This window comes from Grampus griseus, assembly GCF_964374135.1.
Source record: "Grampus griseus genome assembly, chromosome: 11".
NCBI lineage: Eukaryota > Metazoa > Chordata > Mammalia > Artiodactyla > Delphinidae > Grampus > Grampus griseus.
This window is the reverse complement of record NC_139005.1, coordinates 12910451-12927880: the sequence shown is the minus strand read 5'-3', so window position 1 is coordinate 12927880 and position 17430 is coordinate 12910451. Positions and strand designations below refer to the sequence as shown.

The 17430-nt window shown below is 37.9% G+C and overlaps 1 protein-coding gene across 1 annotated transcript in view; it reads left to right on the top strand.

Moving 5' to 3' along the window:
* Window positions 1–2103: 2103 nt before the first annotated feature.
* LMO3 (LIM domain only 3) overlaps window positions 2104–17430 on the top strand; it is a gene marked incomplete at its 5' end in the record, with an annotated part of 54626 nt that continues 39299 nt past the window's right edge. The window contains 3 exon segments of the mRNA XM_082667070.1: window positions 2104–2124; window positions 2127–2154; window positions 7044–7257. Coding sequence (XP_082523196.1) covers window positions 2104–2124; window positions 2127–2154; window positions 7044–7257 — 263 coding nt within the window.

Sequence of the window (17430 nt, the reverse complement as noted above, 5' to 3'; positions counted from 1 at the left end):
CTCCGTACTATTTTATTATGAGCCTTTAAGAAAGGGAAGGGATGAACATAAGTTATCAATGTTGTATCATTATTCCTTATAAAGAGAAGCATAATTTAGCCTGAATATTCACGGGGTGGGAGCGGTGCATTGATTCTTTTTAAAACTAGAACTAGATTAAAACTAATGGTGCTGAGAAGAAAAAAAAGTTTTGTGGAGTTCAACAATTGAGTCTTTCTTGCCCCTTAAAACATTTCAGCCAGTGTCATTCAGATCTGGACTATTTTTAAGCTTGACCTTTGACAGGGCTTTTAAAAATCTGGTGGCGATGCTATGATAGTTGCCAAAAAGAGGATGACTTTGAAGTTTGAAAACTTAGAAAAATAATAAGATATGTTAAAGCTGCCAGTGGCCTTTACAGATGCAAAGTAAAGTTAAGAGAAGAGGAGCTTGGGGGATAAGGGGACCTTTCTGAAGGATAAAAAGGAAAAAGAAATCTGTCAAGGCCTCTAAAACAAGCCTATGAAGACTGAGCAGTAATGGTGGAGACACTCAACCACTCTTTGACCAAGTTAGGCTTAAAAACATGTTGCTAGGTGCTCTTGGGTTGTTTTCCATTCTAGTCCGTGAATTTTAAATTGCGAGGAATTCAAGTAATTGCAGGAAGTGTTCAGCAGGGATGGGAGAGATGTTCAGTATCAGTTAATGGGACACAAGTTCACAGTTTGGTTCTTGGGCCAGAGGAGGAAGGGGAGTGTGGCATCTCCGGACCCAGCTTGTGTAGCAGACCTGCCCTGCGGAGCAGCGACTTCGGAGAGTTCACTAAGAGAAGTCAGAGAACCGGGCGACTGCAGCCGCCCCCAGACATTTCTTAAAGGGGAGGGTTGTGTGCTTTTCCAGTGTATTCTGGTAGCAGTTTGACTCCCTTGCTTTTATTTTAATTTCCATAATTGGCAGCTTCAGAACTGGCACTGGAAGACAGTTTGCTTTCAACGTGGCCACCTATTCCAAAATGCCCCTGTTATTTTAGGAACCCTACCGTTTTCCTCTGGAGCTCTTTCGCAGGACTTCTTTTGGACGGGTCCAGGAGGTAGGCAGGGTCCTTCCCGGAGTCGACTCCCGCCGAGGTCACTTTTTGTGCAGAGGGGGGATTGGGGGTCGTCCCCAGCGTTTGCGAGTAGCATATGCGTGGGGTTGTGCTGACTGCACTCGCAGGCTTGTACATTTTCACCCTGGGAAATTAGCAACAAAGCCCTATCTGTCTTGCGGCTGCTTTGCACTTTCCGAGGGCGGCTGTACTTGACTGAGCTGCAGAACAGGCACACGAGAGCGAGCGAGCGAACGAGGGAGGGAGGGAGGGAGGGAGGGAGAGAAGGAAAGGAGAGAAGAGGGGAGGGGTGGGGGGCGAGAGGTAAATAGTCTTAAATCGGAAGGGAGCTGCTTCTCTGTGGTCTTGACAAGCGCTGCCTGGGCTCCGCCGGCTCAGTAATAACGGAGTGACCTTTTCTTTGGCTGTATTCTGTCTGGCTGGGAAGGGATTGCATTTTGCAGCTGAGAGCCGGGGCTTCCTTCAGCTCGGCTCCTGGCATGCTCCTGGGGTAAGTTGTCTTGAGCCAGGACGGAGAGAGACAGCCTCGGACTGCAGTTGCCTAAAAGGAGGACACCTGTGGCTCAGATGCGGTCAACACCATTACTTGGCGGATCCTTGAGGACCTCATTATTTTAAACTTAAAAAAAAAAAAATAGATTCCCTCCCCCTCTTTTTTTTTTTTTTTCAAAGCAATGCTTCTTTTTGACCTTTCCCAAGGAGAAGCGCTACAAAGCAGCCACTGTGCTTTCTGAACGGCCTCCCCCTGTATCGCTTAATTGAGAAGGTAAGTGCAGCAACTGGGTGTACACGCGGCGGCTTATTTGTGGTGTGTGTGTCTGCGGGTGCGCGCGTGCGTGTACGGATGTGGGGATTTTTTTTCTTCTTCAGCCTCTCCTAATGAGGCATAAACTGGAGCTGCAGCCCAGCTCCGCAATGCAACTTTCACTCGGGCTGCAGCTCTGCCGAGACCGTTTTGTTTAAGTCATGTGAGGCTTCATTATTTTTATGATGAGACGTGAAATAGATGCGGGCGGATGTTGATGGAAGGAGGGAGAGCAGAGCGGCTGCGGCGCGGAACGTCTCAAGTACGACTCGAGCGGATAATAGTCAAAGTTCACGAGGAACTGCAGTATTTCCACAGCCCCGACTCCCGGGGAGACAGGGGCTTGAGAGAGTTTGGGAGGAGATGTTCGATCTGGCCCGGCCCGTAGGAAGGGAATTCAGTCTTAGGTGGTTCCCGACCCTCCTCCCCTTACTTGCTGGAATTCATCACCCCCCTCCCCCAGGAGTTGAAATGACCATTTTTGGGTTCTGGTGGCCACTTCTGCCTCTGCCCACTCTGCCATAATAACGAAATACCGTTCCTACGAGATGGAAAAGTGACTGTCTGCGGGGGGAGGGGGCGGTTGGGAGAAGTGGCGAGAAGAGAGAGGTTCCGTGGGGCAAGGTGCCTCTGTGCTAATAGGCTGAGATTCAAACTGCTGCGGCACATGTTTATGGGGGCTACCCAGATTGCTCTTATGAAATACAAGTCAGATTTATGATCTTTTTCATATTGAACATGATATGCTATGCTAACGCTGCATGTGACAGTTTAATCAAATCCATTTGTTACCACGACGCTAAAAGGGGCCGCTGGGATTTTAGGATTACGGGCAGAGTTAGGGAAGCATGTGGCTTTGTCATTCGCCATCATTTTGCACACTGCCACACGGCGAGGGGCTCCGTGTGTGCGCCGTGTCTCGTCTGGCCGCCCTCGTCCTTTCCTCCACCCCCCGCGCCGCCGCTCCGACCCGCTCCCAAAGTGGCTTCACAATAGTCCGTCCTCCGAGGTGTAGGCTGCGCACCAGGTCCGCACTTGAGCTAAAACCGAGAGACCCCCTTCCACTTCTACCTTTGGGCTGGGCGCTCAATGCGAAGCCGCTGCAACTCAGGCACGCCTAAATCAACTCATGCAGAAAAAGGAGAAAAGTTTTGGTAAGGTTACAATCTATCATAGATGCACTTTGCCGGCGCTCGGCACTCTCGGCTACTCCAAAGCCTTCCTGCTCTTCCGCTGCTTTTGTGTCTTTCGAAAAGATCCGAAATATTATTGTTGTAACTGCTTTGAAAGACTGCTGCTTAAACCAATTAATCTTGCTAGGTGCAACAAAAACTGCTACATTCTTTGCAAATCATCCCTGTGTGGCTGCAAAGACACAACCACAAAAGGCTGGAGCATAAACTCCTCAAGGGATTCTTTGTTAGAGTGTATGTATGTTTCTTATTTTTTTTTTTTTTATTTTGCATGTGAGCTGCATCAAAATTGAACTCAGTCTTGCAAATCTCTTGTTGGCCTTTGCCAAGCACTAGCACTTTGCTGCCATGGTAACTGTAATTAAACTGATAAGAGTGGAAAAATGTCAGTATCTCTGAGCCTTGCAGCTGCATTGGAGAAAAAGGGAATCAAATTGGTTCCCAGCTCCATTGCTCAGAAAGGGGAGGGGGGGGTGGAAGGATGGGGAGGGGGGTTGGGAGTTGAAGGGGCAGAACAGAGTTAAGCAGCTCCAGCGCCTGAGATCTGGGGACATCTATTTGCATTGTTGTCCCTTAGGGGGCTGCAGCCTGTAGGGATGCTCTGGGCCAGTGAACAGAGAGAAACAAGCTTTTAGGCCCAATCCAGTTCTCCAGTCCGGGCTGGGGGCTGGGGAGAGGATGAAGATGGGCAGGAGGAGAGAAAATCTTTTGTTTGGTACCTCTTGGCAATCGAATGGCCGGTGTTGGCCAAATTCTTTTAATCTGTGTCACTGCTCCCAGCTGCAGAACCTGCATTCCCATTTTCGCATCTTCCTGAGGCACCTCATCTCTGCCAACCCCCTTTATGTATTCCCTCTTCCTTTTCCTTCTCCCAAATTGTCCTCTGTGAATCTTCCGAAGGGGACAAAATGTTTTCCATTCACTACGTGTAGTTAGTCCAAAAATATGAAAGACTGGGTCTAAGTGCTGCAAACCTTTTATCATGATTATTATTTTTTTAAGCCCCTGTGTGTTGTGGAGTTGTGGTTACTTTGTTGTGTTAACTACTGAAGCTGAGACTGCGCGGATGAATGGCACAGAACAAGGGAACATAATGGAGGCAATCAACCGTTAGGCCGCCTCACAATGCAATCCAGGCAATTAAAAGCTCACCAGAGTTTAAATGAAATGGTTCTACTTATTTCTGCACACCACACTGCACGGGCTATTATTTATGTCTTTTTTTAATTATGATTTCCCTTAAACTGTCAAATAACTCAGAATGGCAGGGTCTCAGAGGCAATAAGAATTTCCCTCGGAACAATTTACATGCCAATCTAAAACTAGTTATGAGTCCTGATGTGCTATAAGCAACTTGTGAAATGTTTCTCAGCTCCGAACACATAACTCTACCCAGACGCGTTCTGCCGGATGCTGAAGAGAGGCTGCCGACTGCTTTATGCCCGTTTAGGTACATGGCAACGTGGTGACTACAAAATAGTTCTTTTTTCTACAACTGTTAACTTGCAGAGTATCGAAAACGTTTCCTTTTCAAGAGCAATGGGATGATGTTTTCTGCAGGAAGGTACCAGGATGGAGCAGAAAATGTCAAACTCCTTCTACGCCCAAGGCCAGACAGAGTGTAAGAGTTTCAAATATTAATTGGCCTCTGAGTGCTAAATTAAAATGTCAGCACAACAAAAAACATTTTGTGAAGACAAGCAGGGTAGAGTTGTCCCAAATGTTGGTACCCCCTGTCATGGTTGCAAAGCATTGTGAATAAAGATAGGTGACCTTCCACGCTTGATGATGGTAACACAACTCAGAGAAACAGAGCTTAGCTACAGCTAAGAAGGATTTGGACAGAAAATTTTCAGCTTGGTGGTATAAAAAAATAATAGCCTTATAAATTGGATAACTAGACTAGCCACTGTTAATACATCTCAAGATGTTTTCAGTCATGAAATCCGGAATGTCATTTAGTAAATCACAGTCTCTCCCTCCCCCAGGTAGATAGTTAAGAGGCACCTGGGTATGTTCTGTACTGTGATTAATGGGATTCGTTCCTCGTGGAACCTTGCGAGAAGATGGTAACTAGTTCTGATCAAAGACACTTCATTTGTTAGAAGTTCTAGAGAATGAGATTTAGCAGAGCTATCAAGGGTTATGATTAATCTACACTAGACCCTGAGCTCCTTCAAAGAAAAGGAACAGAGAGCCGGCTATAGGAATACCACCTGCTGTTCTGTACAAATCCAGCTGCTAGTCTGCAGCTCCGAGGACCACGGCTCTGCATCCCATGCAGAAAGAGTAGCTACCTTGACGCCTCACTGCCAGTCCCTGCTCCATCACTCTATCAGAGAAGTTATTTTCTAATGGAAGTTCAATATCGTAACACTATTATGTGAAATTCATGTATCATTTGTAGCTAGAAAAGTTATTCTGCTGTGAGGGTACGGTGCCTTGATGTCTCTTAACAGTGTGATTAAAAAAGAGAAAGATTGTAAAGATAATGAAGGTGCAGGCTTCATCATCAGGCATCAGAGGAAACTGAAGAAGGTTTAGCTATTTTGGAGCAGGAAACACACCGAAAATGCTCTAGATTAGAGCTTGGCCTTTCTTACTTGAGACTGTTTCAAGTGCAGGCATTTGGTGTCTTGTGTCATTCTATGTTCAAGTTTAAAACTTCATGCCTTAGAGAGGAGGCCTAATTTAGCAGCAGGATCTCTGGACTGTAAGAAGGCCACCAAGTCTAGTGCTTAACTGTCATTCAGCTTTGAGCGAGTCCCTTAACCTCTCTTAGGCCTCTGTATCATAATTTGTAAAACGAGGGAATTTGGAGTCGAAGTCTACAGTACTTTATACTGCTTGAAATGAGTTCTTTGGTAAATACGAGGCTGTGAATAGTTGGTCCAGCTTTTTTAAAAGCTGGGTATTTGACATTTAGGAGAGAAGAAACTCAAAGGCAAATACCCTTTCATTGAAAAAATTTCAGTCAGGTTGTAACACCCATAGAACTCAGCTAGACTCCTTATTTATGATGGAGATATGTCTCTAAAATATATAAATGTCCCTATGTCTAGTCTAGTATGTATGTAATATAGGTATATAATATATATTTGCATATGGATGTTTGGGTAACCCTATATATATTTAGACTTTGTCTTCTATTGTCTTTTCTTTCCTTTATAAAATAAATAAGTGCATGTTTATGATAATAAATTACATAATCCTATAGTTTAATTTTATATAAAAGCATGTAGTATAGAGTTAGGTAATCTGCCATTAGTAGAAGCACTGACTGATGCCTGTGAGTATAAGTACATTTAAAAAAATTTTAACACAATGAATACTTTGAAATATCAAGGGCACAGGGGGGAAGTCTTTGGAGGCAAACAAGTATTATAGCATTGGTGGGCTTTTCGGGAGACTGTGCTCTGCTTAAGTATAAACATCTCTACTGCTAAGTGAGGTTAGTGCATCCCATAAGGGTGCACTTTCCTTCTGCCATCAAGCCCGTGTTAAGTGAAATTTTTAACCAATAAAGGAAAACTCATTTTTGACTTCTACAGCCTGTGCACAGACTACTTTGTTCAACAGCTTTCTTTGAGATTGTTAGCCCTTTACTCATAGTTTCTCCCGAAAGGAACTTCTTTATGTAGAAAATGGGGACACTATAAAATTATTTACTATTACTTAACTTCTTCGTGTATATAATATCAACTTACCAGGTGCAACATGAATTCTTTGTTTTATCACTTTATAGGTGTCACTTCGTAAATGGTTTAACAAGGGCTTAGCAAAGTTTGAGACTCTTTTGTTTCCAAAATTTAGTTCGATATCTGTATGGCCCTCAAAAAGAACGTCTAACACCCCTTGAAAAAGGCAATCTGAAATATTTAACTTGGTGGAGGTCTTTGGACATCTTCTGCTTCCTTCTTGGAGTCCCAGCTCTCTTGTTTTTCTTGTCTCCCTTTAGGTATACAAATGCTCTCAGTCCAGCCAGACAACAAGCCGAAAGGTTGTGCTGGCTGCAACCGAAAGATCAAGGACCGGTATCTTCTAAAGGCACTGGACAAATACTGGCATGAGGACTGCCTGAAGTGTGCCTGCTGTGACTGTCGTTTGGGAGAGGTGGGCTCCACCCTGTACACTAAAGCTAACCTTATCCTTTGTCGCAGAGACTATCTGAGGTAGGAATTAGCCTTGCACACCAGTGATGACTGGATTCCTTTTAAAATACCTTTGTAAGTGTCTTTGTGGGTTTCATTTCCTTCCTACTAGCCTCTATTCCTGAAAGGTGTCCACCTAGCAGCCTTCAAAATGCTGCCAGGTGCCTGTTCCACAAATGATCGCTTCAGCAATGGCCAGGAAAACCCAGTATCTCAAAGTGTTCCCATTTATTTGCCTTACCTGATGCTCCTACCTGGGGATAGGTTAGTCCACTGCCTGTATGGAAACTGCCAGTTCACATCAAGGATGTATTTGGTAGAAATCAGCATGCAAGATGTTTTATTCGCACAAAAGTGACAAGGTCAGGCTGAGTATAGCACAAAGTAATTCAGCGATATTTCTGTTTCCGATTTGTCAGAGAAAGTCAATTTGAAACTCTTAACTGGCATTTATTAGTAAGGTGTTTATCGTACAGTGTTGAAAACTTTCCCCAAGTGTGAATACACCTCCCTCCACCCACCATGGCATTCCAGGTGATCTTCCCAAAGATAGCACTGAAAGTCGAACAGCCTAAGTCTTGCCAGTAGCTTTACAGAAAATAACAAAGTAAAGACCTCCATCATTATGGGGAAATGATAGCCACTCTCCAAACTGTAAACATCTGAACGGTTTCAGGACAACGCAGATGTTCTTGCTTCTGAAGCCATGAAGCAGACTAAACTTGTATCCTAGCGTTTAGTACTCAACACATGGACTGGTATTTAAGAAAAATTATTTTGCTTTTCAGGGAATTTTGTGACTTCATTCAGCTGCAAATTACTGATATTAACAAAGTAGGATCTATCAAATTAGAGAAATGATATATGGCATCATTTGGGTTTTAATATTTGATACAATTAATCATTTTTCTAATCTGACATTAAGTGATTCATTTTGAATTTTTTTCCCTTATGACACAAAATTTATCAATCAGCAGTAACTCCTTGGTCATTTCAGGAGGTGTTTTCTAGGAAATCTGGTGCTGCTTCGTATATAATTCAGTTATTTTCAGTCCAATTCAATGTTTATATATAAGAACATATTGTTTGATGAATGGTCATTACAAGAGGGTGAGTCCAGTACTGTTTATCAGATTCTACTCTCTCCCCTCTTAGGACCGCTTCATCTGACAGCCCCCTGACTAATTATAACCACTTGCTACTACTTCTCTGTGTTCCAGGGGCACAAAATACATGTAAGATGCCAGCAATGGGAATGGAATGTGACTATAGGCAAGGAGTTCCCTAACGAACACAACTAATCAGAATTAAGCTATTCCGTGAATTCTTTCAGGCTCTACGGTCTTGGAACTTTCCTCTTGCAAATAAAAATTTCTCCTCTGCTCATTGTGAATTAGAGCCTGATTTCTACATAGAGTCTTTGTATTTGCTTTTAGTGACTTTGCTTCCTACTTTTGCTTTATCTTCCTAACCAATAGCCGTGGGCTTTTGGACTCTGTCTTTGACTTTTGTTTACATTTGCAGTATCTCCAGTGGATTCATGTAACCAAACAAGGAGTTTATATAGTCTGGGCAAGATTAAAGTGTTCTAATAAGCAATAAAGACAAAAATTAAGTCAAATTTAAAGAGAGTCTCTTGAAATCTCTGGATATTTTTAAATCAGAAATGTAAATTTGCCAATGAAATACATGTGTCGTGAGTGAAACTGTTTTGCAGTTGTCTACATAGTAGAGAGCAGAGAAAGTAACCTTGTGTTGTTTTAATCTTCCTTATGGTAATAAAAAAAAGTTGTTCAACTGGTGTTTGATAGTCTTAAGTGTATTGTTGAAGGGAATTTATCAAAATAGTTTTCATTTCAGAAATCTTTGTCTCTAAAAGAGTCTATATGTTGCTTTTTGTGAGGCAACTTTTACTTGATTTCTGACAGGCTCAAACTTTTAATCTTGTTACCTTATTTTTAAAAAATCATACTCTTTCAAATTTAAACCCTGGTCCTGATTGCCAATATATTCATTTCTCAGAGTACAATTTCCTCTTAAATTGGTCATTACCACATTAATGGCCAGTTGTTATGTTAACAGCCTAAGGGTTGTTAACATTTCAAACTAAGCTGTTAACAGCAAGCTTATCCCTTATTTAAACTGAAGGTTTTGTTGTATATAACGTGACTTCCTTGGCAAGGAGTAATTCATCAACACTTAAAAATTGCAGAAGTGAAACGGGGAAATGGTATGTGTGTAAAACACCATGTTATGTGTTATAGATTATGCCACAGATGTGGTATTTAGTTTTATGTGGAAAGTGTGTATCTCAGTGAAATTATGTCTATGTTTAAAAGCATATGTCTGATTGGCAAATTAAAATAGTCTGATTCTGTATGTCGAATAGGCAAATACGTTCAGGCAAACTTTATTTACCAATTAATTTCTTTGAATGGGTATAAACAGGCATTCAAAAATGCTTATTGGATGCCTGCTTTATGAGAAGCATGATTTGGGGTCATGGACAAAAATTAACTAAGGGAAAAAGGGAGGTGCACCTCAAACTGTTACTATCTAATTGTTTATTAATTACACAAAATCTGCAGTATGATCAGTGAACAAGTAATATTCTGTGGCTATTTTCCCGAGCTTTGAAAATAATTTTTCTCATTTCCCTGTTAGTTCAGTACATTTCCTTCTTGTGTTTTGCACAGCCAATGCTTAACCATTTAAATCCTATTAAAAAGTAGCTTAGTTTGGTTTTCGGGTCTTCGGATATTATGTAATATCTTTGAGGCACAAACGAGCCATAAATAATTTACAGGTTTGTGTTTCTCTGTCTAAATTACTAGGCATCTAAGTAAGAATATGGAAAATGGTAAAGAAAAAATTGCTTACCTGTACCAGTAAATTATGGGTTATAGATATTATCCTGGGCCAGATAATTTTTCATATCTAGAGAAGAGTGAAATATTTTTTGCCAACTGTATTTAACTTCCTAGTTAACTTCTCCTTCCAAAAGCAAACACAAAACACACTTCTATTGCTGAACAGTGAATCTTGAAGCTCTAACATTTTATTTTGCCTTATTCTGAGTAGTGATAGTGGTGACATGTTTTTACAAGTTCTTTGAATGATGAGTACAAGAATTTAAATCATAAGATATTTTCTTTAGGGTATTAGAAGCTATTACTGCAGTAAATTTGATTTTGCTCAGATATTTTTTTCTCCTTCGAGGCACAATTAGCTATATTTACAAAAAAGAAAAGATTTTTACAGTTCGTTACTGAGTTTCAAATCTTAACAGTTCCCTTTCCATAACAGGACTGATATAATATCTTTTACTTTTCTGGAGAATATAAGATACACCTGTCTGATGAGAGGGAATTTGCCAGTTTTTAAGATTGCTTTACATCCTCAGAAATTCATTAGAAAAAGGAACAGAAAGATTGATTTTTTAAAACTTCCTCTATTAAACACGCTTTCTGACTTAAACTATGAAGTTGGTCTGCCCACTAATATTTATATGCCAAGACCTAGAAATGAATCTGTTAAAAATGTATCCAACACATTTATTTTTTTTTATTTTTAAAAGTTGTTTATGACAAAGTAGATATGGAAGCATCTTTGTGCCTTGAACCAGAGAATGCATAAAGTAGATTAGCAATTACTGTGTAAAACTAGTCAAGGTTTAGTAATGATGTTTACAGGACTATGTAGCTACTGCTAAACTAGCATTCTGATTTGAGTTTGGAAAATATGAATAAAGTAGCTATTAATGTATCATCAGTTTTAGAATTAAGATTTTATGTCAAGTGTTACAAAGTCAGAACTAGGAGATACAGCAAAATACTTTACTTCTCAATTTGGAGAGTGTAGAATATCAGAACTTACCAGTTAAGCTGTTGGACCATTTTTGTCAGTTTTTTAATTTAAGCCTGCATTTTCTTACTTGTAGTATATTTTAAGCAGTAAGTCGATGAAGGCTGTATCTTGTATCTCTATGAATGGTGTTTTACCAGAGAATGTACTCAAAGCTGTTTGCTGTGATACTTGCCATGGAAGCTGCATACAGCTCTTCTATATGAGAAACAGAAAAGTCTTATATAAAATTTAATGCAATTTGCTATTTTTATACGTGAGGATGATTTGTTTAAAATGAAAGTACTGGGAAAGAACGATGCTTCATGCTCTACCACAGTTGCCAATTAACAAAAAGGATTTGAAGCTTCTATGCTGATTGCAAATTTTATGTGCTTTAGTATAATAATATGATTTTACAATAGAAAATTAAATGCTACATAGAGCATTAACCTGGCTATAACTTTATTTCACACTGATCAAAATTGGTACTTATAAATTTTTATATAAGGTTAACTTTATATTAGTACATAATTATGGCCTTAAAAGTAAATATAAATACATTATTAATGTTATTTTATCTGACAGTTAATTGCACAGATTCTTTCTTAATGCTGACTGACGTGTTCATTCTGTTTTTCCTGCTCTGTCATCTTTTTAACATTAGGCGGTTGAAAATATCTCCCCTGGAAAGCAGTACATTATTATTTGAAATATAACCTTTTATTGTTTTAAATTCCAAAAAATTAATCTTTTATATGGAATGAAACTCCTCCCAAATAAACTTTCTTTTTCCTAAGAGCTTCATTTGAGCTTTCTTAACACTTTATAATAGTCATAACTTTTATCATATTTAAATGTCTAAGCTCCTCTTAGTATTATGAAATATTTTGGCATCTGAGTGTATTAGACTCTAGGGTCTCTGAAAAATACTGCTATATTCCCTGTAAATTATCTTACCTTATTTATAGCTTTATAAAATATTGTAATTTTAAGTCCATTTTTCTGTTTATCATAGGAAAGCATTATTGCATTCTATTTCAAACATTTTAGACTATATATCGTTCGTGGACTGGTACAAATCAGGAGTGATAATGTTGTTTTGTACAGTACTTTGGGAGAGTGCCCCTTGCTTTAGGAAAAAAGGGTCAATCCACCCTAGACTTCCTGAGCAACAACCTCTGCAACAATCTCTGTTAAAAATATCCTATCTATCAATACATAGAGAATTTCTTATTTGTAAATTTATCTACAATATCTGTCCTTAATTCTGTAATACACCCACTTTCAGTGAGTGAGTATTTAACTAATTATTTTAGTTTTGTGCCTTTTTGTTTTGGTTTGTTTTACAGACTTGAGATATTGTCACTGGAAATAACCCCCACCAAGAATATTAGAAATACAGAGAATACTTCACACTTGTTTCTATCTCTTTACTGTTTTTTATCTTTCCATAAAGCACGGAATACTTCAGTCAGGATAGTTTTTACGCATAAGATGGATAAGTTAGACATACCTGACTTAGCAGAAAAACATTCTGTTCCTACAAGTATATTTAGGATTAAATGCATCCGGAAGAACTACATTTGAGAATTGCCAAAGCTGCTTATTTTGCACTTTACAAATACATAGAACTCTGGGAAAGAATCTCTATTTTTGGTTGCTCTTAGAGTATATCAAAGTAAGCCAGCACTTCATTTATAAACTCACCATTAACTTCCATTAAGTGACTAATAATAAATTTTAATGTTGTTTTGACTGCATAAACATAATTTATTAAGGAATCTCATTTTAAAAATATGCTGAAAGTAGTAATTTTGTAAATGGTTTTGATGCATATATGCATTGTAGAAATGTGTTATGTAGTTCAGTTTTCTGCCTCACATAAAAATTATATAGGCTTAAAGAAGAATTGCACCAGCCTAAACGACCACAGTATTTTTTCTCATTACACTGTGAGTCATTGAAATATTATTTTGGTATTTGGTTTGAAAACATTTCCCAGTTCCCATGAGAATGTCTTCTATCCTTCAAAATTATACACTGTAACCTCATCCCATCTTCCAAACAGACACTAGCTAACATTTCTCACTTTCATCAATAATTGTTAAAATATATGAATTGTAAATATATGACAAGATCTTGAAAACAAGGAAAGTAAAAATAAAAATAGCAATATTCTATCAATCGACCAGATAGCTTTTTAAAACAGCATTTACATTAGCCACGTTTCTTTTTAATTTTTTAATTGGTTTACATAAGCGATGACTCCTACTGATTCATGGCATTCCCCTTTGTAAGCATCTAAAGAGATGTAGGTGTATGTATGCATGCGGCACATACAGATATTAGAATCTATACAACCTTAGAATGAGCATTGACTTTTGTCATAATTTACCTTCACCAGATCACCATAGTTTGGCACACTTTGAAACTTGTAAAATTCAGATGCTTGATGCTAGCTAATTCCTTAGTATTGTAAACTATAGCACTGACTTATTCTTATAGAGTGTTCGCCATTCTAAGAGAAAAAACAATTTTTTATAATACTGTAGAATGCCTAAATTTATTCTCTTGTGATTTTTATCACCCAATTCTGTTTCTCTTAGCTCTGATACTGTCTGTTCCATTTCTGTTTCTACCATCATTGCATACTTGTTTTGATGATTAACTGTATGTTCCCCTTTTCAAGGTATTTATAAGAAATTTACTTTGGAGTGGAAGTTACATTGTGAAGCCAGAAATGTGGCATTTAGTTTTGTTTCTTATCTTAAAGCAATTTCTTTTGCTTATTGAGGTTTTTTGCCCCTTATTATCCATATGAATGGATAACTTTTCCCTAAAGGAATTAGGACCTAAACATACCCTTTTATTATATTCATCAAACATATTTACTATATTACAAACAGAGTTACTATAAATCCCACATCAGTCACTTGGGCATTCACCTGTGCCCTTTTTGCTTTCTGCTCTAGACTATCAAAACTCCTTGATAGACCTTTTTCTTCTCAACAAAATTTTTTTAGTTATGTAAAGATTCCAAATCTTTTGCTGAATTCTTTTACTCCATACTGTTGGTTTTTTATGATGCAAAATTGTCTAGCTGTGGACTTTACTGGTTTAAAACAAAATCACACTTGAGATAAATAATCATCTCGTAATAGTTAGATCTCTGATTTGAAGCTGGAAAATTAACATTAAGCTGCATGTATTAAGTTAGACTCTAACCAGCGTGTGTTGTTATGATTCAACGTAATATTAAAAACTCTCCAACTGGGCTACTGGGAAAATAAAAGACTCTTAAGAATTCAAAGATTATGTGCAGAGGAGTACACCAAAGCCATATTTAAGTAAAATTGTTATTACAAATTCGGTAAAGCATTGCCTACAGCAAACCCATCCTATTAATAAAAACAGAAATCAGTTTTAGTAAACATAAATATCAAATATGACATGGATTAGTAATGGGGCAAGGAATGTCATAAAACGTGCTGATGATTACATATAATAATAATCTAAATACCACCAAGAAAAAATAAATCCCCATCTCATTTATGCTGTGGGATCCCAACATGCAACTTCAAGGAGAAAAAGGAAGTTTTAGACATCATTAGTTTATTCTGATTTCTGAAAACTTTTAAAACAATGTCATGTTTTTATTATAGCAATTCTAACAGAGGTGCATACCATTTTTTAAACTATTCTCTTTTTTTATTTTTAAAAGGTTTTAAAATCTCTTAAGTAATGTCCTTTGAGAGATTGCTCACATTTCATCAAAAAAAATAGAATCAAGACTGTTAACACTTTAAAATACTTTATGGCATTGAGTGTGATGCTTATTTTGTGTTTATCAACCACTCAATAAAAACAAATTCTGACCAACAGCTGCATATTAGACTGAATAAGATAAGTGATTAATACCTGTGCCTTTGCTTGAGTGGAAGGGGCTGGGGGTAGATAGGTGAATGAAAAAACAATCATAACTTCTAACACTAAAAGTGAGTACTGGTTTCAATGGGCAGGTTTATTTAGTTTTGCAGGTGAGAAGTTCAGCTTTACTATACTATGAACATAATTTTAAAGCCTGTAAGTATTACAAGTGAATATCCACTGAGGGATGTCTGTGCTTTAGGAGACAGAAAGAAATAATACAATAAGTTATTGAATTGTCTTAAAACTTAGCAAGTAGTATTTTCTGTGGCCATTGATTAGGGAAAAAAATGAAAACGTTTCTGAGCTACAAGAATCCCTTCTTTCCACAATGTGTTCTTGCTGAGTAGATAAGTCTGGGGTTTATATTTATGATTACATGCTTTGCCATCTCTTTAACAGTTTAAAAATGAAACCATTTAGTCACTTAACAAATATTTGAGTGCCGATATTTCATTTCTATAAATAATGAATGTAGAATCTTATATTTCTAATTGATTTTGTAGAAATACAAAGGTATTAATATTTTACTATATAAAGAATAAAGTAGTCTAGGAAATTTGGGAAGAACTTATGGGCAAGTTATTTCTCAAATTTTTTATGACTGATGTACTCACCATAGTTGAATAACTAAGGAAAATATGTAAAGAGTTTTAATGTGGTTATATCACATGGAACCAGTACGGTGAATGAGAAGAGGTTTAATCAAGAATGATTAGAAAACAATTTTAAGAAGGGGGGTTATAAATAATAAGTAAAATTTATGCTCTGTAAAAATCCTTTTGTAAGCCAGTAGTCCTATTATAAAAGATGAGTTTTAGGCTTCATAGTTTACTTTTAGATGCAGAGTAAGATAGAATTAGCTCTGTAACCTTCATGCTGTTTGCATCGTTCACCTCTTACTGCAGATATTGGTAAGTTAGCAACAGAGGTATAATTGACATCCCTGTCAGAACACTTAACATCCTTGTTCCCCATTTTTCCACTCAAAAAATATTATTCTATATACTCTAGGTCCTGTACAAAGCCCTAGGATACAGCACTGAGTAAAACACAGAAATAACTCCTTCCCTTAAAGAGGTTATATTCTAGTTGGGGAAGCAGATAATCAACAAACTAAGTATTGAGTACATTAGGAGATGATAAATACTACAGGAAAAATGGAGCAGTGTAAGAGGTTTGCAGAATTTGTATTTATGGGTGAGTGTGCCTTTGTATGTGTGGTGGGGAGATAAGGCTTTGAAAAATTAAACAGTGCAGGCAGGGACAGCCCTGTTGAGAGGGTGACTTGAGTAAAGACCTAAAGAAAGTGAAAGAAATAGCCATGGGGATGTATAGGAAAGACATTGTGGGAACCGGGAACAGTCAGTATGAAGATCTTGCAATGGAAGCTTTTCTGATAACTTTGAGGAACATCAAGGATGCTAGTGTGGTTGGAATGAGTGAGAGAGCAAGAGGCAAGGCTTACAGGCAGCCACTATGTGGTCCTGTGGTATCCCTGGTATCACTGTTACAACCAAGAACACACCCTATACTTTTCTAAATGTCAGGGAAGGAAGTGGTAATACTTCTGTCCGAGAACCACTGTGAAGCTTGCTCAGGCTGTTAGAGACTGAATTCCATTTGAGATAACAGAACTCATCAGCTAAATTGAATGGGATTATTTTCATGTATTATTTACTGGTATTTTTTTTTTTTGGATGTCTTTTTATTTGGCCTGAGTGATGACCCTGTGTGATTACATAATAGTTGTGAAATATGCATCTCAAAATAGACATCAGGATTAGGTCACTTGACTGTTGCTAATTCACGAGAGATGGTATAGTTGTATGTTTGAGTTTAAATTGACACATCTACATACATGTACTATATAATGGAGTATTTATACATCATTATGTTTAAATATGAAATACAAAGGAATGTTCATATTGATGAGCTAGGGCTGCCAACACAGCACGTATGAAGGTAATACCTTGGCCAAAGATGTCATTAAACTCTGCCCTGATCACAATGTAACTGATATTTTTGAATACTTAGGTAATAAAAATTGCAAAGATAAGGATTTTTCAAAGGCTGCCAATTTCTACTCTTAAAGTAGAAACATCAGTTATTCTAGGTCTGAAAGGTGATTTTTTTTTCATTATTTTTAAAATCAAGCCAAGTCTTATTTAATGAAATTATTTTCTCGTACAAAACATTTAAAGTAACATATTCGCTCTAATTATCATCAGTGTTTCCAAACCCAGCATTAAGAGAAAATACATCAAAGACATATTGTTATTTCAAACAATTGAATCACATTGTTGATAAGACAGATGTTACAGAGTGTTCTATTTATACTTATGCTTTGCACCCCTCACCTAACCCTAGCTCACTAATTTTAATTTCGCATCAAGAACAGCTAAGCATTCATCTTAAAAA